Genomic DNA, 22,215 nt, shown 5'->3' with positions numbered 1-22,215 from the left:
CCCATGGAATGTTTGTGCTTATGAAGTGTTAAGTAGTGAACTCAGGGATCTTGCCTGTTCTTTAGATCCCTGGACCAAGACCTCCTAAGAGCCAAACTTGGTGAGGAGTGACAGCAGGAAATGGAATGCCTTTTCATGGTGCTCTCTTAAGCCCACCCAGGCCCAGTGAAGCACACTGAGGTTTTTCAGTCAACACTTGAAAATCATTGGCAGTAGTTCCAGGCTTTTCACTTAACTCTGAGTTTCTTTGTGCTGTTGTTGTTTTTGATTCTAGTTGGGTGAGGCTAGAGGAATTATGTTTCCATTGAACTTCCTTTTTCAGAGAAGTAGCTAAACAAGTTGAAGCTATAGTTTCAGTTAAGCTGTAGTTTTAACTTTGGTATATTTCTAGGGCAGTAATTCTCAATCACTCGCATGCTTCAGAATCATCCTGGAGAGCCCAGATTCCTGGACTCCTAACCCCAGGGTTGCTGATTCATTAGGTATGGAGTCGGGTTTGAGGACTTTTATGTCTAACAAGTTCTGTGGTAATGTACATACTGATGGTGTGGAGACTTTGGTTTGAGAATCTCTATCCTAGGGGATAAATCAGTGGGAACCATTCAAAGAGAAGGTATTATTATTATTATCATTATTATCCTAAGAATATAGGATATTTTTACTTCATCTTATATAGATATTCAGCAAAATCTCCAGTATAGTTGACCTCTGAGCAGCATAAATTCAAACTATGAGGGTCTGTTTACATGTGGAGTTTTTTTCACTAAATGCATATTTCTATAGTACGGGATGCAGTAGTATTTTTAAAATGGTTATTATTCTCTGACTTACGTAAATCTTAGGTATAAATCCAAGTCTTCCTCATGAAATTCTACTGTATTATTATATTATTCTCTCCATCTAAATTAATAACAATAGAATAAATTTACCATGTAACAAAAAGAATCCTTTAGTATACAATCAACAAATTTTCCAAAATGTAGATAATACAGATGAACATGTGGAAAATATAAAAGGTGATACCAGCCCTGGACAAAAAACATTTTTTCTTCAACCCACTCCTACTGATTGCCACAACTACCTGTGGGTATATACCTATTGTCTTAGAAACCCTCTGGGTCCATCAGAGAACTAGACACCATCAGCTTTATTCTAAATCAGCTATCAGGCTCTTTACCAAATTAGTAAATAGGCATCTCGAATTATTATTCCTTCTGGAGTACTTACATTTTAAGAGACTTTGCTCGTTAACCTAAAAAAAAATGTATCATAAAGGGGAGATATAGGGAATGTCCTAGAAAACTATCAATTTTTGAAGCAACTTTTCCCATGCATCAAAAACAAAATGGCAAAAAACAAAACAAAAACAAAAACAAAATGGCATAAATATACCTCAGAATGCAACTTCCATACCATCAAAGTATTTTGCATACTAAAGGCAAGTAATTTATAGTTATTGTGTTTTAATATGGTCTGCCAGGTTCATTTTGACACTTAGATTATAAAAAAGAGAGGTAGATAATGATTATAATGTGAAGGAAAAAATAATCAAAATTATAAAATATAAGAAATAAATTATGAGTGATTAAAAAAATAAAATTAAATGGGGTTTGAAACATCTAATCCAGTTCTGAGTATATAAAGAAATTTTGTGTTGTAAAAAAAAACAAACAGGAAATTAACATGTGATACTTTGGCCACCTGATGCGAATAGCTGACTCATTTGAAAAGACCCTGATGCTGGGAAAGATTGAAGGCAGGAGGAGAAGGGGATGACAGGATGAGATGGTTGGTTGGCATCACTGACTCAATAGGCATGAGTTTGGGTAAACTCTGGAAGTTGGTGATGGACAGGGAGGCGTGGTGTGCTGTGGTCCATGGGGTCACGAAGAGTCAGACACGACTGAGCGACTGAACTGAGCAGAACAGTACTACATGTTCAGTGTTGTTCAAGGGTCAGCTGTATATGAATAATGTTTATGAAGGGAAAATGGATCTCAAGTGTAACTTTGAAGGCAGTGAGACAAATACACAAAGTATATTAATGTCAGTAATGGATATAAGTGGATGAATAATGGTATGGCTCTATATTTGTAGGAGCTATTGGATCTCTAAAGTGTTTCAGGGACATGGCATTGTCCTATGGGAGTTTCCTGGAATTTGACATTTAAGAGTTAAATATGTGACAATTTCTGGGCATTTGAGGCTGAAGGAATAGAATATATTTAGCTCTGGAGTGAGGGTAAACTGGTCCTGTTGTGTTAGACTTGTTTGACTGAAGTCAGAACAGGATGCAATAGGAAATGACTGAAAGATGGAAATGGAGATATAACTAAAATTAATTCAAGATAAAGCCTGGAGAGCCCTATGATTTAGTGAGAATGAGAGGGAGTAAATGTTGTGGTCAAAAATGGCCCCTTAGATAGGATTCTATGTGATGGTAGGGTAGATTTTTAGAAGAGGCTGAAGATTAGTCTTTTCTTCCTGATGGTATTTTAGTGCCTGTATTTTAAGTACTTAGCCAGAGACGAACAGAATTCTGTCTCTGATTTCATGAAGTTCACAATCCATGAAGTTCACAGTCTTGTGGGAGAGGCTGGGAACAGAATTTAATGGAGTGCTTTAAGAGCTTCCCTGGTGGTTCAGATGGTAAAGTATCTGCCTTCAATGCAGGAGGCCTGGTTCGATCCCTTGGTCAGGAAGATCCCCTGGCAAAGGGACTGGCTACCCACTCCAGTATTCTTGATTGGAGAGTTCCCTGGCCAGAGGAGCCTGGTGGGCTACAGTCCATGGGGCCATGTAGAATCAACCTTGACTGATCAAATAGCACTTTTATTTTGGGATTCCCTGGTGGCTCAGATGGTAAAGAATCCACCTGCATTCTTGGATAAAGAATGCTGGGCTTGATCCCTGGGTCAGGAAGATCTCCTGGAGAAGGGAATGGCAACCCTCATCCCTGCCCCCCCTTCCCCCCCTTCCCCCGCCCCCGCATTCTTGCTTGGAAAATTCCATGGACACAGGAGCCTAGCAGGCTCCTAGCAGGCTCCTCTGTCCATGGGGTTGCAAAGAGTTGGACCTGACTGAGCAACTGACACTCTTGAGAGCCGTGGGAGTACCCACAGGCTAACATGAGAGAAGCCTCTAGAAGATAGGAAAGCTTCGGAGGCTGGTGACATTTGAGTTTAATCTGAAAGAACAAACAGTTCAAAAATGGAGAACAGTCAAGGGCCTTCCAGGTAGCGAAAACCTCCTATGATCTCTTATGTGGAGGTGGGAGAGTTCACAGCTATTGAGAGAGTGCTAGGGTCGTTTTATAGAAAGAGTGTTGGGCTTATGCCGGGGCAGGCCAATAAATGTGGTGGCTGAGAGAAGGCAGATGATGAATGTAAATGCCATATTTTGAACTTTACTTGAGGAAATAAACCATAAGAAAAAAAGAATTTCAAGATAGGAGACAGAGAGAGGATTCTATTTTAAGAAGGTTTTTTGGGAATCTCTGGGGAGGAGGAGGAGCAGTGGGTGAAGACCAAAGAGAAATACACCTGAGTGAGAAAAGATGAATTCCAGAGGGGTTCCCTCCTAGCTTAGTCGGTAAAGAATCTGCCTGAAATGCAGGAGACCTGGGTCCGATCCTTGGGTTGGGAAGATTTCCTACAGAAGGAAATGGCAACCGACTCCAGTAATCTTGCCTGGAGAATCCCATGGATAGAGCAGCTTGGCAGGCTACAGTCCATGTGGGGTTGCAAGAGTCAGACACGACTTAGCAACTCAACCACCACAGAGACGTTGAGGAGCTAGAATTGATAGGATTTGGTTGGTGGGGAAGTGAGAGTTTGAGCGAGATGTTGTTTGGCTTAGGTCTTAGATTTCTGGCTCTGAAATTTGGTGCCCTTCACCAGTGCAGAGCATGTGAAAGGATGAATAGGCTTGGGGATTAGATGATAACGTGCACTCAAAAAGACATTAAATTTAAATTCTGGGCTGAGATAATGCCAGTGAGAATATTAAAAGCATATCTGAGAAAACTTGCCTGGTAAGTATTATTTGAATTTGGTTCAGACTGAATGTAGTGGAAGGCAGAGAGAAGAAGAAAAAGCTCATTAGATTCATTAGTCTTGGAAGTTTCATAAGGTATTCACAAATAAAGTGGGAAAATTGAAATTGATTGTAAGAAATGTAAACTGCTCTGAGGGACATCGGGATTGAATGTGTATTGAACTTGAAAGTTAATTGAAGAAGGCAGGGTTATATTAATCTGAATTTGGAAGTAATTATAGTATTCCTTTGAAGCATGTCCATTCTTTTTCGGTGACTCATACAAAGTGAATGGTGATATTTTGATAATCTGAAATTTGAAGTGTTATATGGAAGACTAAGAAAGAAATGGCATATCAATGGAAGGTGTAAATGGAAAATTTAAAATAATGCACGGTATTAATTCTCTAATGAAAGGCAGCTTTATACAGATTGCAAGGAAGATAAATCATAATATGTTTTCAATTTAATATTTTATCTTTCTCGGACAATTAGTCCATTCCTCATACTTCCTTTACATCTACCAGTGAGATAGATTGGTTTTGGTTTCAGCTGATTTAAGGCCCATGGAACCTTAAGTATACTTTATGAAGAGGAATTCATTAAATTCTTAGATCCTCTGAAACTGTGGATCTGTGGAACTATGGTTCTCAACTGTGGGCAGTTTTGCTCCCTCCGTTCCCCCGGGGGGATATTTGGTAACATCTGAGACATTTCCGATTATACTGACTAGGGTGAGGGGAGGTATCTAGTGAATAAAGCCAAGAATGCTGTTTAACATCCTACAATGCCCAGGATAATCCCCCACAAAGAACTGTAAGGTTCAAAAGGGTAATACTGTCAAGAAACTCGGTTTTAAATTTGTGTTGCCCCTGTGAACCTTTGGGTTAGATAAAATTGTGAGAAATTTAGTGATTTTTTTTTTTTAAACACTAAGATAAAAGAGGCTTATCTAGGACAGGCAAAATTTAGTTCAAAAGTGATTTATGATGAACTTGGGCTAGAGATTTTTTTGAGGGGGGGCGTGGTATTGATTTTTCCCATGGTGGAAATTAAAATTTTGAAACAAGTCTCACCTATAGGCAAGGGAGAATAATGTACATATAAGCAACATGGAGACTTTTTTGAATGTGTAGTTGAATCAATAGTTTGGAATATACTTCCTTGACAGTGTGGGTTTGTATTATATACATATAGCATGTTTAATATAAACTACAGCTAAGGAATTGGTGTAATGATGTAATAACTAACTAATAAGAATTTATACCTTATGCTTTCATGTTCATCAGAAAGAAAATAAGTATTTATGTGTTAAGCACTTTAAATATATTTTGTTTAATTTTTACAAATTTGAAGATAGATATAGTTCTCTTTTTTGCTTTTTTTTTTTTAGGTCAGAAAATATACCTCAGGAAATTAACCAAAATGTTTTCCCATTTAATCTTGTTTATGCTTAATTTATAATCTTATTATTTATATTTGATGGATACTTGCCTTATAGAAACCATACTCATAAAGGTTTAGCTGTGGTAAGAATAGGTAATCTCTGCCTTGCATTTCTCTGAGAATTATTGTGGTATATTTCATTTACTTAGAAGAATTTCAGAAAATGCTTTGACAATTTTCTATCGGCAGAATCTCATAGTGGGTTGTATGTTCAAGACAGTACAATACCTATCTAAATTTTGCCAGAAAAAGTGGTAATGGGGAGCTTTTGCCATTCTTTGAGGGACAGATTTAGGCAAGAAAGTGTTACTGCAATAGACAGATTTTGAGCCAACACTTGGAGAGAATATTGAGAGACTATATTTCAGGGTATTACAGAGAGACTTATTTTTTAGGATTAAGAAAGAAGCAAGCTATTAAAACTATATTAAGGTAGAAAGGGTGACTATACTAATGCTAAGTCAGGGATCTTAATTCATGGCTCTCAGTCTATGAAAACTATGGATCACATCAAGTCTTAAATAGCTTTGTGACTTTAGGAAAGTCTTTAAGCCTTTGGAGTCCCAGTTTTCTACTCTGTAAATCATCAGAGTATTGTGTGGATTAAAGGAGATAATGCAGTATGGTCAACATAATGATTAATATAAAGTGCTTAATAAGGCAATTATTATTAATATACATGATATAATTAAGCATGAAGTGGAGCTAAACAGAACACAATTGGGAAATACTTCATTAATACCAGAGTCCCTTAAGATTTGTGCCAAAAAATGTGACAAAGTAAATTTTTCTTAGTGTAAGTAAAATGGATCTCTTGTTATAGGACTTACCAGAACTTCAATTTTCTATTATGTATATTTAAGAAGAAAATATGCAACACTTGGCAAAAAGTTTTGACCTTATGCTCCATTCATTCTGCTAGTTTCTAGTGCTTCATGGTACACAGACTGAGAAATATTGACTTGAAAATTTCTTCACATGGAACATTATTGTTCCAGTATAGAAGATTTATAACAATAGTGAAATTTTCTTATTGGCTCTGCTGAGCATGAACTTAAAAGTCTGCAAGGGCACCTGAGCCATGTAGCTCAGTATTCTCTTAAATTCTCTCATTAGAAACATTAGTGGTTTTGCACTCTCCGACATAAATCACAGCAAGATCCTCTATGACCCACCTCCCAGAATATTGGAAATAAAAGCAAAACTAAATAAATGGGATCTAATGAAACTTAAAAGCTTTTGCACTACAAAGGAAACTATAAGTAAGGTGAAAAGACAGCCCTCAGATTGGGAGAAAATAATAGCAAATGAAGAAACAGACAAAGGATTAATCTCAAAAATATACAAGCAACTCCTGCAGCTCAATTCCAGAAAAATAAATGACCCAATCAAAAAATGGGACAGAGAACTAAACAGACATTTCTCCAAAGAAGACATACAGATGGCTAACAAACACATGAAAAGATGCTCAACATCACTCATTATTAGAGAAATGCAAATCAAAACCACAATGAGGTACCATTACACACCAGTCAGGATGGCTGCTATCCAAAAGTCTACAAGCAATAAATGCTGGAGAGGGTGTGGAGAAAAGGGAACCCTCTTACACTGTTGGTGGGAATGCAAACTAGTACAGCCACTATGGAGAACAGTGTGGAGATTCCTTAAAAAACTGGAAATAGATCTGCCATATGACCCAGCAATCCCACTTCTGGGCATACACACTGAGGAAACCAGATCTGAAAGAGACACGTGCACCCCAATGTTCATCGCAGCACTGTTTATAATAGCCAGGACATGGAAGCAACCTAGATGCCCATCAGCAGATGAATGGATAAGGAAGCTGTGGTACATATACACCATGGAATATTACTCAGCCGTCAAAAAGAATTCATTTGAATCAGTCCTAATGAGATGGATGAAACTGGAGCCCCTTATACAGAGTGAAGTAAGCCAGAAAGATAAAGAACATTACAGCATACTAACACATATATATGGAATTTAGAAAGATGGTAATGATAACCCTATATGCAAAACAGAAAAAGAGACACAGAAATACAGAACAGACTTTTAACTCTGTGGGAGAAGGTGAGGGTGGGATGTTTCAAAAGAACAGCATGTATACTATCTATGGTGAAACAGATCACCAGCCCAGGTGGGATGCATGAGACAAGTGCTCGGGCCTGGTGCACTGGGAAGACCCAGAGGAACTGGGTGGAGAGGGAGGTGGGAGGGGGGATCGGGATGGGGAATACGTGTAAATCTATGGCTGATTCATATCAATGTATGACATAACCCACTGAAATGTTGTGAAGTAATTAGCCTCCAACTAATAAAAAAATTAAAAAAAAAAAAAAAGAAACATTAGTGGTTTTGATGAGATTTTTGTTGATGTTACTACTTCATTCTTTTTCTTCCTTTGGAAAGAAATAATTAGTAATTTAGTAATTGTGTTTATGTGTGTAAGATATTATAAGGGTTAAGAAAGTAATATAGCAGTAATTCCCTAGCACTCATCCTCATTTGCCTCTCTGTAACATTTTGGCCTATTGCCTCCGTCTGTCGCTCCTTCCCTCTGGTGTTCACTCCCGTCATATCGGCTAGTCCTTCTCTCTGCTTTGCTGGTTTCTCCTCTACTTCTAGCCCTTACGCGTTGGGTTTCCCAGACCTCAGTCAATCCTAGACCTCTTGTCTAGCTATACTTGTCTCATTGTAGTTTTATGACTTTACACTTTATACTGACAACTCCCCAGATTATATTAATATCACCAACTTAGATTTCTAGCTTGAACATCCTCCTGGTATGTCTAATTACCAGTTGCTTCACATTTCTGTTTTGTCTGTAATGTGTCTCAGACCTTCCATGTCTAAAAACCAAACCCACTGTTGCCATTACTGCTGCTACCTGGCATTGTTACCTACAAAAGGAAAATGATGGGTAGGTCTGTAATTGACACCCAGCTCTAGCCTCTGCTATAATTGATAAGTATCAGTATTGATATATATTTGGTATAATTGAATGCATTTGATACAATTCTTTGATACAACTGAAGGACATAATTCCATTTGGTACAAAGAGCGTGCATCATGGACACTGAATTCTGTATTCAGGAATTGTCTGTTTCTGGGTTACCATCTAACCGGAGGTATGCATGTGTGAGTCTCAATTGTGAAATCAGTTTTATATAATAGCAAACATATTCCAAAAAAGTAGAAGAGAAGATTTGCAAACAGTCTGTGGTTGAAAGAGAAACAAAACCCCCCTTTCAGCTCCCGAGGTAGCACTGTTCAGTCTCATTTTTGAAGGGGGAATGTGTGCCAGTGTCTTTGAATGCATGTTTTTTTCTTTTTCCCCCTTTCTCTTTAAGTGAAACTTAGCTATTCTTAGTAGCATGTGGGAGGGGTATGAAATTTAATAACAAATTATTTTTAACGAGCGGGTACTTACTCATTTGTCATGTTTGGAATAAGTGTTAACAGTTGCTAGGGCAAAAACTGTTGAATTTCCAAGAGTTTTTTCTCACGTAGGTAAGTGCAGAAGTCATCAAGTTTATCTGTTTGTGCTCACTAATTATCTCCAGATGTGGTGTTATTTTCTCAAGTGCCATTTTTACAGTTGCCACAGTCAGGTAGAGCTCATTCTGTAGCCATGGCAGATTAAAAGCTGTGAGTCACTTTTGTGTCATATCACTGGCAGATTGTCAAGTGGAATACAGTTTCAGTTTTAGGGATGAAGGTGGGAGGAAAGGAAGAATTTCAACTTCACTTTTAAAAATGTAGCTTACTTTCTGAGAGAAGGAAAGAATACAATATTCTAAGAATGCATCTTTAACATTTGTCCATACATCTCTTCCTCCTTGTATTTGCCAGTCACTAGAGAAAGATTTTATGGGATGCACTGGATGAGCTCTCATGAATAAAAATGTCTGTTAATAGAAAAAGGAGCCATTACCGGGTGCATTCCTAAAAGCCTTCATTTGGAATAAAGACAGGCTCTTCCCTCAGATACAGCTGTGTTAGAAATTATTCTTTGCAATCCCATGGACTGTAGCCCACCAGGTTTCTCTGTCCATGGAATTCTCCAGGTAAGAATACTGGAGTGGGTTGCTATTTCCTTTTCCAGGGGATCTTCCATCTTCCTGACCCAGGGATCGAACCCAAGTCTCCCTCATTGCAGGCAGATTCTTTACCATCTAAGCCACCCGGGAAGCCCATTTTCTCACTGTGCTTCTTCAGATTTCAGTCAATAGCCTGAACAACCCGAAGATTTCCTCCCCCTCCCCCCCCCCATTTGGAGGCAGCCTGTCTTATAGAAAACGATGCCACCGCGATTATGAGAAGAGCATCTGCCTTGAATGGCCTCAGCCATCTCCCCCCCGCCACACACATGCCTCCTCCCTCACTGCACACATATCCGACAGATTGAAAGCAGATACAGCCCACACACTTTTTCTACTGGTGACCACTTAGGAAATCATGATTCAGGGCCTCATTTCTTGCCATTTTTAAAAAAGTTGTGAACAGGTGGCCAGACTTCATAAGCAACAACTGGAGGGCACGGATAACTTGGTGACTTGGAGGAGGACCAAGTATCGTGTGAGCCCAGCTTCTCTCATGTCAAGCCCGTTTCCCCAGCGGCATACCGGGTCAGCTGGTGCCGCCCAGGGCAGGGCAGGACTAGCCTGACTCCAAGGGTTGGGTCCACGCCCTGCTCTGGGAAGTGGCCTCAGGAAGTGGATGCCTGGGGGCATAATCACCCCAGTGAGTTGCAGTTGTTCTGAGGAACAAAGGTAGAGGCTTATCTGAGGCCTCGAAAGGGGGATCATCAGGACTGTAGGATTAGGGAGAGAAAGGGGGGGGTGTGTGTGGCAGGGAGGAGACGGGGTGGGGTAGGACATTATACATGTGTCTCCTGGTGCATTCCTTGTAGTCAGAGAATCTGGAGGTCGTCCAGGTGGTACCACACTGCTCCTCTCTCCTGTCAGGAGGTAAGGAAGTCTTTTCCCATCATACCAGAAGCAAAGATCTTCTATCAGAAATTCCAGCATGAGGTTTCAGTCACACGCTTCCGTGTGTGATGCTTCAGTAAGATAGCCGTGTTTGAGGTTGAGGTGGGCAGGGAGGGGGCTGGGATTTGAGAGGAGGGATGGTTTTGGGGCACAGAGAATTCAGTCCTTAGGGGGTTTTGAGATTGGTGCAGAACATGAGAAGAGTGAGCCTTGTAGTGCTACCAGTGAGAAGTTGGTACCTCGAAGAAAAGACGTGTCAAAATACGGAGGATGAACAAAAAAGAGAAGTGGGATTTGGTTGTAAGCTCTGTGAAGCTTTATCTCATTGGGGGTGACAGTTTCTTCCACCTCTTTGTCCTTGATCTGCTAGACTGGCTCTGTGAATGGCTTTACGTGACTTTTTGTTGTTTAATTGCTCAGTTGTGTCTGACTCTTTGCGACCCCATGGACTGTAGCCCACCATACTCCTCTGTCCATGGGATTTCCCAGGCCAGAATACTGGAGCGGGTTGCCATTTCCTTCTCCAGGGGATCTTCCTGATCCAGGGGTTGAACCAGTGCCTCCTGTATTGCAGGCGAATTCTTTACCACTGAGTCACCAGGAAAGCTTGGGTGACTTCTGTGTGAACATTTGAATGCTGGGTGGGTGGCTCTTAGCCAGGCCTGTGGTTGACCCCCGGGGTTCAGCCATGGGTCAGGTATGGTCCCAGCCCTCTGTAGTCCCGCAGGAGAGATGCTTGGAGAGGCTGAGGTGGGTGCATGCTTATGGGCTTGTTGGGGAAACAGAACGTATTGGAAATATTTTTAATGAAGCCCTTGAGTATAGCTGGCTGTACCAAATTATAATAAAAGGAGAATCTCACCCTTTAACACTCTGTCCCCAAACTATGGTATCAGATATGAGGGAGATAGATTTTGGCCGCATACACACATTTTTCCCCCTCAGATTTTTGACCTTTTGGAAAATGGAAGGGTGTTGGCCTGGGCAGTCCCTGGTAGATGGAGGGCGGGTGAGGAGGGCTGGCTTGGGGCCAGCCTGGATGTTTGGCCAACAGCAGTAATACCAGGCTAGTCTGCCTTGCTCTTTATTTGACCTTATACTTGAAATACTTTCTTGTTCAAAGCTTTCAGAGAAATAGGGAAAGGAAAGCAGATCATGAAAGAGTGTCTTGAATTGTGCTTCACAGAAATGTCTCTTCTAGGGAGAAAATGTGTGGGGAACGTGCCTGTCCCCCGGTCACTCCCCCCCATCACACTATATGTTTGAGATGGATGACTGGAGGGTAGGCTTAAAGCGTCTCCTTTCCTTGATCTGCTTGGGTTAAATACTTTCCAGATGTCTCTTTTAAGCCCAATGAGATGGGTGTGTGGTTTCCAGGTGAGGCTATGGAGACACAGTGTTAAATACCTTGACCACATTCTCATAGCTCCTAAAAGTGGAGCCAGAAGTCACACCCGGGAGGTCTGACCCCAGAGCCTGCCCTCCTAGGTGAGCTGCCTGGCCTGGGGTCTCCTGATGGAAGCCAGAGCATCCACAGGAATTTTATTTCCCTGGTCTTTACCTTAGATATGGTACTTCTTCCTTTTTAAAAAAATTTATTTATTTTTGGCCATGCTGGGTCTTTGTTGCTATGCACGGGCTTTTCTCTAGTTGTGGCAAGTAGGGACCACTCTCTCGTTGCAGTGAGCAGGCTTCTCATTGCAGTGGTTTCTCTTGTTGCAGCGCATGGGTTCTAGGGCACACAGGCTTCAGTAGCTGCACCATGAGGGCTCAATAGGTGTGGCACACAGGCTTAGTTGGTCCACACATATGGGATCTTTCCAGATCAGGGATCGAACCCGTGTCCCCTGCATTGGCAGGCAGACTCTGTACCACTGAGCTACCAGGGAAGCCCCAGATAAGTTACTTCTTGATTGATGATTTGTACTAGTATTTTAAAATAGCCTTGAGTAAAGAAAAGATCAGACCTAGAGCTTCCTGGTTCTATGTAAACCTTGAAACTGTTAGGATAAGGTGGTTACTGATGGATCTTGTTCATGGATGGGCATTCTTGAGCCTTTGTGGCTCTTTTCTTCCTGGCCTCTGGCAGAAAGTTCAGAGTTCTGTGATTAGCACGTGTCTTCTGGTCGTTTGCTGGGTAGTGAGGCAATGATCAAAGCTGTTCCATTAAGAGTGGAAGATATCTCTGTTATACTTGGCCATTTCTTGAGTATTAAACACAATATTTAATACAACATTTAAATTAGCGTAATGCACAGAGAAGTATTCAACATAGTAATTTTTCAAACTATTTATGTTTCATCTCTGTCCGTTTTTATGGTAAATTTGGGTGTCAAGGAAGGTTTAGATTCTTTGGTCTTTGTCTTTCAGAACTTTGCTGGGAAGCTTTTATATCACAGAGACTAGCGCTTAATCTCTGCACTCAGCACTTTGCAGCTTCTCTTAGTTTTTGAATCTGTGCCTTTTTTAGGTTATTGATCTATGATTATAAACAATTCCTTTTATTGAAGTTTTAAAGAAAGTAGCTTTAAAAAGAAGCACAGTTATGAGCATCAGGGCATTTGGAATCAAAATTGGGTGTTGTAAGTAAGCTAATGCAATTTAACTGTTAACATCACATAGGAATTTCCTGAGCTTTTATCATTTCAGGCTTTCTCTTGCTAACTTACATTTCTGTAAGCTAAAAAGATATGTTCAGATTAGAGCTGCTGAGCGTCTGTGTGCCATTGACTGTGCTAGACATTTTTACTAAAAATATTTTAATGTCCTTCTCAGGTGGTGGACCCTGTCTTAAGACACTTGGGGTATGGTGATAAATAAAATCACAAAAATTCCTTTTGGATGATAAAGAGACAGATAATAAATTAATGCATTCAGTTGATGGTTATAATACAAAAATAAAACAGGAATGAGAAATGGGGAATGTCAGGCAGGCTGGTTGCAACTAAGTGTTGCGATCCAGCATGGCTTCATTAGGAAGCCTTTGTGGGTAACTTGGTAAGTAAGATGATTCCTGCTCTCACGTAGCTTACAGTCTGGTGATAATTGCTGTTCAGTGAGCACTTAGCATACGGCTAGGGACTCTGCTAAGTACCCGGGTACTTTTCTGATGATTTCCTGAAATATGGGCCATTATTTCCAGATCCTCCAGAAGGAAACTGAAGCTTCAAGAGTTAAATTGCCAAGATGAACACAGCTCTTGGGCCCTACATCTGATCCAAAGACCATCTTTTTTTTTTATTTTTTAATTGGAATATAATTGCTGCACATTGTTGTGTTACTTTCTGCTGTGAAAGTGACACAATGTGTTCACGTCAATGAAATGAATCAGCTCTTTGGTTACATATACCCTGTCCCTCTTGGACCCTCCTGCCCCTCATCCATCTCACCCCTCCGGGTCGTCACAGAGCACGGGGCTGAGCTCCGTGTGCCTTACAGCAGGCTCCCTCTAGCTACCTGACAGTGTATCTATGTCAGTCCTAATATCCCATCTGTCCCACTCTCCCTTCCCACCCTGCGTCTACGTGTCTGTTCTCTATGTCTTCATCTCTGTTCCTGCCCTGCAAATAGATCATCTGTACCGTGCTTCTAGATTCCACATATGTGTGTTCATGTACGATATTTTTCTCTTTCTGACTTCATTCTGTATGACAGACTCTAGGTCTATCCATGTTATCCCATGTCAACAGTTGAAATATCTGTTATAAGGGATTAGTCTGTTTGTAGGTGGGATTTGTCTAGTTTTTGGTTCTGTTGGGCTGGCCAGCATCTTGGATGGCTCATGGAGAGGCTGATACCGTGAGCATCCCCTCAGCTCTCACGCCTGTTCTCTCTCTGAAAGGCTCTGGGGTCTTGCCCCGTGGCCACTGCAGGCAAAAGGAGCCGCCTGGTTTCCGACTTCCAAGCAGTGGGATGTGTTTGTTGGGTATCAGAAGCTGGCCTCTGTTGACTCCCGCAAATCATTGACTACTTGAATTCCTGGCATTACATTTCAGTGATAGAACAGCAATTTGGCCGGCCTGAGTGTCACCGTGTTCAAGAGCATGTTATAAATGCTCATGTTCGGAAAGGAATGTGAAATGCGGGAAAGGTTAGAGTGCCAACGTCACGGTTTATTGTGAGTGTTTATTCCCAAATAGGCCATACCCTGTGTTTACAATTATTGCTTTATCATAATAAAAAGCCAGTGAGTGTGTTGGATTAGAAAGCTTCAGAGAAGGCTGTGTGGAAAGGAGGTCAGGGGTTCAAGAGAGCTCTGTTGTTCCTTCTGCCCTCAGGGGTGCTTATGAGAAAAGTGGGATGCTTTGCATTGAATGTTAATAGTGTGGTGGTTTTCAGCCTAGTATATCCTTTGTGTTGAGTATTGATGGTTCTTTGTGCTTTGGTTAATGTCTGAGGTGTGTATGTTGGCCATTAATATAAAAGGAGGCTGTATATTTTACATCTTTGTTATTTTTTATTATTGCTTTCTAGTGATTTTTTTTTCCCCTACTTCTTTGGAAATGTTGATTTTTTTTTTTTTTTTAACAAGATAATTTTCTTTTTACTCAAGAGATAAGCCCTGGTTTAAGTACTTGGGCTGTGAAATTTATTTGCTTTTTTGAAATATGTATCTATTTCTATATGTGTGTTTTGAGTGTACAGTTCACAAACTTTAGAGATGGAATGCACATAGGTAGGCAGTGTGTTCAAAATATAAGAACTAGATCAAACAGATCAAAACATAAGAAATAATAAGCTCCCAGGAGTGCATCACCATTTCCCAGTCACTTCCATCCTCCCTACCGGAGTGAACACTATCCTGAATCTTAACATCTTATCTTTGTTTTGCCTGTTTTTGTACTTGACATGAATGGATAATCCAGTGCTCTGCCTGGCTTCATTTGATCCCCAGTGTTTGTGAGATTGAACCATATGGCTGCAGGTTGTTTGTTCTTGTTGTTACAGAATATTTCATTGTGCAAATATTCCATAATCGATCCATTCGGCTCTTAAAGATGTTAAGTATAGCTCCAGTTCATTCTATTATGAATGGTGCATCTACAAAGGTTCTCATATGTGACTTTTGCTGAATATCTGTAAGTATTCCTTTTGGGTATATACTGAGGAGTGGAATTACTCGACTGTAGAATATGCATATATATCCAGCTTGAATAGACGCTATGAAGTGTATTCAAGTAGTTGTACCAATTTACGTTTCCACAGTAGGGTGAGAGCTCATGAATTTTATTTTTGTTATGCTGTTCTGGTGGTAGACGGGAGTTGCATGTTCTTAGGTTCACTTCAGTTCATGTTTGTTGTATGGGAAGGAATGGTCGTAGCTATCTTCATGGATTCTTTGAAAGCTAAGTTAAATATTTGTGTCTATTTATGAGCTCATTCTCTTCCCCTTTGTTTCCCTGTGTATATATGTTATGTGTGCATGTTTTCTATGTCTTACACACACATGGTGTGTGTGTATATGCTCAGTCCTTCAGTTGGGTCCAACTCTTTGTAACCCCATGGACTGCAGTCCCCCAGGTTCCTCTCTCCATGAGATTTTCTGGGCAAGAATACTAGAGTGGGTTGCCATTTCCTCCTCCAGCGGATCTTCCCAACCCAGGGATTGAACCCACATTTCCATGCCTCTTGCATTGTAGGCAGAATCTTTACCTCTGAGACACCAAGAAAGCCTGTGTGTGTGTGTGTGTACTTTTTTTTTTTTTCTCATAAGTATACTACTATGACTCTTAGACTGGAAAGTTGCATTGAAGGGTATCTAGCTCAGGGTCTTGCATCTCTCCTGAACCAGCAACGATCTTGCTTAAGTCTCTGAAAAGCACCAATAGTTTAGAGTGACCCGTTTGTTAATGAACTCATGTGTTTTTGTCTTCCACATTGTGGTGACATCTGTTTCTTTAACTTTTCCCATAAATATCATGCCTTTTTACAGGCATGGGGTGGGGGGAACTCATGATGCTTATGAAAAGTGAAAGTGAAGTCGCTCAGTTGTTTCTGACTCTTTGCGACTGACTGCATGGGCTGTAGCCTACCAGGCTTCTCTGTCCATGGGATTTTCTAGGCAAGAGTACAGGAATGGGTTGCGATTTCCTTCTCCAGGGGATCTTCCTGACCCAGGGATCAAACCCGGGTCTCCCGCATTGCAGCAGACACTTTACCCTCTGAGCCACCAGGGAAGCTCATGATGCTAATAATAGAGTTAAATCTCTAGGCAGAGATTCATGGCATTTAAAAAATCACACTTTTTAGCATCTGCAGGGGTTTGGTCTCTGAGCAGTTTTCTCTGGGGAACTTCAGTGAAAAACCACCATGCACAATGGAAAAGAAAACTGTGCAAAATTACTTTTGTTTTTGCCTATTTACATTTTTTGCCTTTCCTGATTGTTTTCTGCCATGACCATATGTTGATGTTTTCCCCCTTTTGGTTGAGTTTAAACATTGTTTAAAATGAAAATTTTAAAAATGCAAATAGCACATTTTATAAATCAGGCTATAATAAATGAAATTTTAAAAAGACAACCTTGCTTTTAATAGAAAACTGACCATTATATTTCGTGAAATCAATGAATATGGAAAAATCCTCTGATGGATAATACACTCTGTAAAGTTTCTGAACTTCCAGGTGATATTAACATTCATAGAACTTTAGAATACAAGTGAGTTTTTTCCTAGTTAATAATTAACAATTTCATTCAGGTTCATAGATATTACTTAATGAATATTTTCTTTTTTCTTCTTTACAGGCAAGAAGAAACTGATAGGAGAGTGAAAAATGTAAGATACATATTTAATGGAACATTATAAATGGTTTCTTAACGTGTTCTGTAATAGGGTAGTGAGAACTAAAAATATCTGATATGTTCTCTGTCCTTTTTCTAATGGAATTTTTGTTAGAAACAAATTCTAAATATGCTTAAATATGGTTGAAACGTATATTATCTGATCTCATAGTATAAGAAGGTGGGTTAAATTTAGGAAGTGGGTCCTTACATGTTAGTAATGTGGTAAAGGCAGATAAGGGCTTCCCAGGTGGCGCTAGTAACAAAGAACTTGCCTGTGAAATCAGGAGATGCAGGAGGTGTGGGTTTGATTCCTGAGTCAGGAAGATCCACTGGAGGGGGCATGGAGATGCACTCCAGTATTCTCGCCTGGAGAATCCTATGTACAGAGGAGCCTGGCAGGCTATGGTCCATAGGATTGCAAAGAGTTGGACGTGATTGAAGCGACTTAGCATGCACGCAAAGGCAGATAAACGGACTATAGGATTTTTAGGAGAGTGAGTCAGAAGCCACCAAAATCAGACTTTAAGGAGAAACACTAAATGTTTAAGAACTCTGAGGAATTAGCCAGTGTAGACATATATATAGTATGCTGCATATTAGAAGAATTTCTAAAAATGTGACAGCTTTATTTAAAAACATAAGGGCTAAATATCCTTGTTAGGGAAGCTGAGAACTGTTGATTTTAGTGTTTAGTCTGTAAGTTTGTTGGAAAAATATTGTCTGAAAAGTTTACTTGATGTTTTCTTCCTGTGAATTTTTTCCTGCTTCGTGGGTACTGGTAGAATGTACAAATACTTGTTGGGGGTCTAAGCTTTTGGTGTGAGAATGTGCTCGGAGAAGAAGAACATTTTTGATGACCCTTCTCCTTCATGGAATTTAAAAGGAAATCTACTTTTCAACCATAGATACATATGGTCTTTTATCTAGAGTGCTCACTTGCATTTGAGCTTGCTGTTAATTACTTAGACTCATCGGTTGTTTCATGGCATTTTTTTTTTTTAAGGTTTTGATAACTTTGTACTGGCTGGGAAGAAAAGCACAAAGTAACCCCTACTATAATGGTCCCTATCTTAATTTGAAAGCATTTGAGAATCTTTTAGGACAAGCTCTGACTAAGGTAAGGAAACTATCTGTATGAGACATTTACTCCAACTAATAGTACTTATCTTCCCTTTCCCCTATTTTTCCCATGTGCCCTCTGCCGCCTTTTACTTTTTCTACAAAATGTGGTGGCTCTGATTGGGGTGGGTAGAGAGGATTGTTACTTATCTGCTGACTTCATAAGCCACCACCAAGGAGTGAGTAGTTCAGACCAGTTTCCAGGATATGTGATATAGGTATAGGTATTTATTTCTTAATTTTAGGTAACTCAGTGAGAGACTCATTGACTTTCTTTCTTCAACACCTTATATAACCCAACTCTTTCTATACTCATTATGAACTCAACCTGTAACTGCTTCAGGCTATTAAAATGTGTGTATGTTACTCAGTTTCTTTATCTCATTGTTTTGCCATGGGTCACTATATCTCTAATGTTCTTATTCCATTATCTTCACAATTCTACCATGCTATGTCTGTTTCCTAAAGAGTAATAAATGCTGTTATGTGAAACTTGATAAGATTTTTAAGTTAGAATCTTTGGTTTTAAACACATTTCTAGTCCTTCATATTTTGGAGTCAGTGTTGCAAATTTTGAGTCTTTAAAGACTGTTTGAAGAGAGTCAAGTGCCAAGGCTATCCAGAGTTGGCCAGATCCTCATTCATAAGATCAAATGGGAGAACGAATCGCCATGGGGGTATTTATGTAGGAGAATCTGCAGTATTCAGAAGAAAATATGTCATCAAAATAATTTATCACCATCTAATTAATAGTAGTTGCTTGATGGGTCTTTATGACCAGTAAATGATTCTGTACCCATCAGGCATTTAGCATTAGTCGCTGGCACATTGTAAGGATGTAATAAATGCTAGCTACTATGATTGGAAAATAGATGTTCTAGGCCAGGATGAAAATGATCTCTTTGCCTTATAACTACTCTCGTCTTTAGTTTTGCCTAAGCTCAGCCATATATTTTATAGAGAGTTGAGATTATAGTCTTGAAGGTTAGAGTATTCCTTCTGGATTTTTATTTTTAAATCGTAAGGAGTTGATAATATCCTATTTAAATTCCTTAAAACAGTTAATTCAGATAATCGTTGAGATAATATCATACCTGAGCATTATATGAGGTGTTAGAGAAAGCTCTCACACAAGGGAGATGACCCATCCTTACCGCACAATTGTTTGATGTAGACAGGTGAACAAGTAGGTCAGTGCAATGGTGGAAGGCTGGGCTTGGAAGGATGAATGTGGCGGGGCTTCAAGCATGAGCAGAGTCTGCCTTACAGTTATTTCAGCTAAGAAAACATCCAGTTAAAAATAACATGGGACTTTGGCCCTTGCATTAGTGTGTTCTCTTTACAGCCTTTGGTTCTTTTTATGGCAGTCTGAGTCAGGTTCAGTAACCCTCATAGAGTGTGCTGGGAATGCTTTACTTAAGTGTTTCCTGCCACCAATGTCAAAACCAGAGTGCATAACCCAAAGAATTTTTCATAGGTAAAGCTATAGCTGTGGTTCCATTCCATTATTATGGCAGGTGGAAAGCCATAAGAGGTATGTCAGTATATGTTTTGCATCTGTTCTCTTAAAATCAAAACCATTCTGTTCATCAAGCTTTTCTCCCTTAACTAGTTATGCTTAATAGCCAATCTAAAATGTGAATAAAGAAAAAATACTTGCAGGGACTTCGCTGGTGGTCCAGTGGTTAAGAATCCACTGCCAATGCAGGGAACACAAGTTCGATCCCTGGTCCGGGAAGATTCCACATGCCATGGAGCAAGTAAGCCCATGTGCCGTAATTACTGAGCCCCCCCCCCGCCGTGCCCTGGAGCCCACGCTCCACAACAGGAGAAGCCACCACGTTGAGAAACCTGAGCACCGCAACTAGAGAGTAGCCCCCACTCGCCACAACTAGGGAAGGCCTGAGTGCAGCAATGAAGACCCAGTGCAGCCAAAAGAAATTCAGTCAACTGTTGCCCTTGAGTCATCCTACAAGTTGTAGGTGACTCACTTTAGGTGACTTGTCAGAGGAAAGTCCTTGTTGGGGGGGGTAGGGGGAGGAACCAGGCAACAGGGCCAAACTCCAGTTCTTTTACAACTATGGTGGCACGTCATCATTAACTTTTAACACTTACGAGGTCAAGAATCATTTCCTGTGTGTTGCACTCTAGGGATTCAACAAATATGTGTTTAAGAAACCTGATGGATCTGAAGATTTACTTAGAATTTTAAATTTTATATTTTTTGAGAAGTATTTTGGTGGCACCAGCTTCTCCATCTGCTTGGACATAGAGTACAGGGTAGGCGCTTGCATTTGCGTGACAAGATGTCAACTCTAATTCCAGGGTGTGTGTGGCAGATAAAATATATAAAATCTCACATAAATCTATTGGACCTTATTGGCACTTAAACACTTGTCACACAATTCAACCACAAATTGACATCCAGTCTTAACCAAAAGTGTGCCTGAGACAGCTGCTAATTATTCATTGTAAACCTTTTTTCTTCAACTTTTTCCACATGTTGAAAATATTCATAATTCAAAATTGAAAGAGTAGTGTAACAAATACCCACCTGTTTTCCATCAGATTTAATCATTAAACATTGTTGACTTTATTTAGGTATCTATCCATTATTTCATGTAGATTTCAGGTTGCTCACTCCATGTTGTTCTTAACAGTAAGAATATTCTTCTGTGTACCTACAGTGTCTCCTAGACCAAAGAACATTCATGAATATTCCCCATTATTTAATACCCAGTCTATATTCAAAACATCCCAATTGTTTCCCAACTCTGTTTCATAGCTTCTTGTCTAAATAATGATTTAATGAAAGGTTCACATATTACGTTTGGTTGTTAAAGAACCTAGGAATTCTTATCTCTGTGTTAGTATCATTATCTGAAAATAACATTTCTCATTTTGCTGTTAAGTAACAAAATTATCCCTACTGTATTAAAAAATTATAGAGTTGCTAACTTTTCACTGATTATTATGTATTAGGACTATGCTAAAGGCTTTATAAATTCTACTGAAATGCTAATTTTTAAAAGTCCAATTGTATTTTGCTATTAACTTTCTTAGAGGAAAGTTAGTTAAAAATGCTTATTTTAGTAAGTTCTATATGATTTACAAACCTATGGTTAATAACGTTTACTTTATTTCTAAATAACTGTTATAGGAGCCAAACAAATATTTCATCTAGGTACAGGGGAAATGTATTATATATCAGCAAACAAGTCCGCTTTCCTTGGTTCAGATCTAATTTTGTAACCAGTGAGCTTTCCTTGGTTCAGATCTAGTTTTGTAATCAGTGAAAATAGACAAGTTTGTGAAGTGTATACCTGCTATTCTTACCCCTCTCTCTTTTAAAACTTTTCTTTTTGTTGAAGAACGTTGTTATGGTTTTGTTGTTGTTGTTCAGTAGAAATGACCCCTAATATTTCCTGGAGGTAGGCTGAATGCACTCTTATTCTCTTCTCCTTTTGAATATCAAAATTAAGGTTGACTTTTCTCTTTGCCTCCTTTTATGTTTATTGCCAGAAAACTGTATGATTTTAGCTCTTGAATGTTACTCTAATTATTAGTTGTTCTTTGATTGAAAGTTTCCTCATTATTAAATAGATTCTGTTACCTTAGTAAGTAATACTGGGTACCTCCATGTTGTCACATGAGTGCTAAAGTGTTAAGTCATGGGAAGACATTTACAGATTTATGTTCTGATTTCTATCAAATTTTTTTCTGACATTCCACTGGGAAATCTCATTGCCTCATCTAATCAGAGATAGCATGACTTGAGCTATGCAAACAAAGACGCCATAACTGATGACATTTTTGGAAGTTTT

The 22,215-nt window shown here is 39.6% G+C and overlaps 1 protein-coding gene across 1 annotated transcript in view; it reads left to right on the top strand.

The window, feature by feature from the left end:
- Positions 1 to 22,215, top strand: part of LMO7 (LIM domain 7) — a 212,206-nt gene that overhangs the window by 128,727 nt on the left and 61,264 nt on the right. Inside the window, 2 exon segments of the mRNA XM_043478032.1 lie at positions 17,234 to 17,264; positions 18,276 to 18,389. Coding sequence (XP_043333967.1) covers positions 17,234 to 17,264; positions 18,276 to 18,389 — 145 coding nt within the window.

The sequence above is a fragment of the Cervus canadensis genome, chromosome 9 (genome assembly GCF_019320065.1).
Source record: "Cervus canadensis isolate Bull #8, Minnesota chromosome 9, ASM1932006v1, whole genome shotgun sequence".
Lineage (NCBI taxonomy): Eukaryota > Metazoa > Chordata > Mammalia > Artiodactyla > Cervidae > Cervus > Cervus canadensis.
This window is presented reverse-complemented; position numbering and strand designations above follow the sequence as displayed.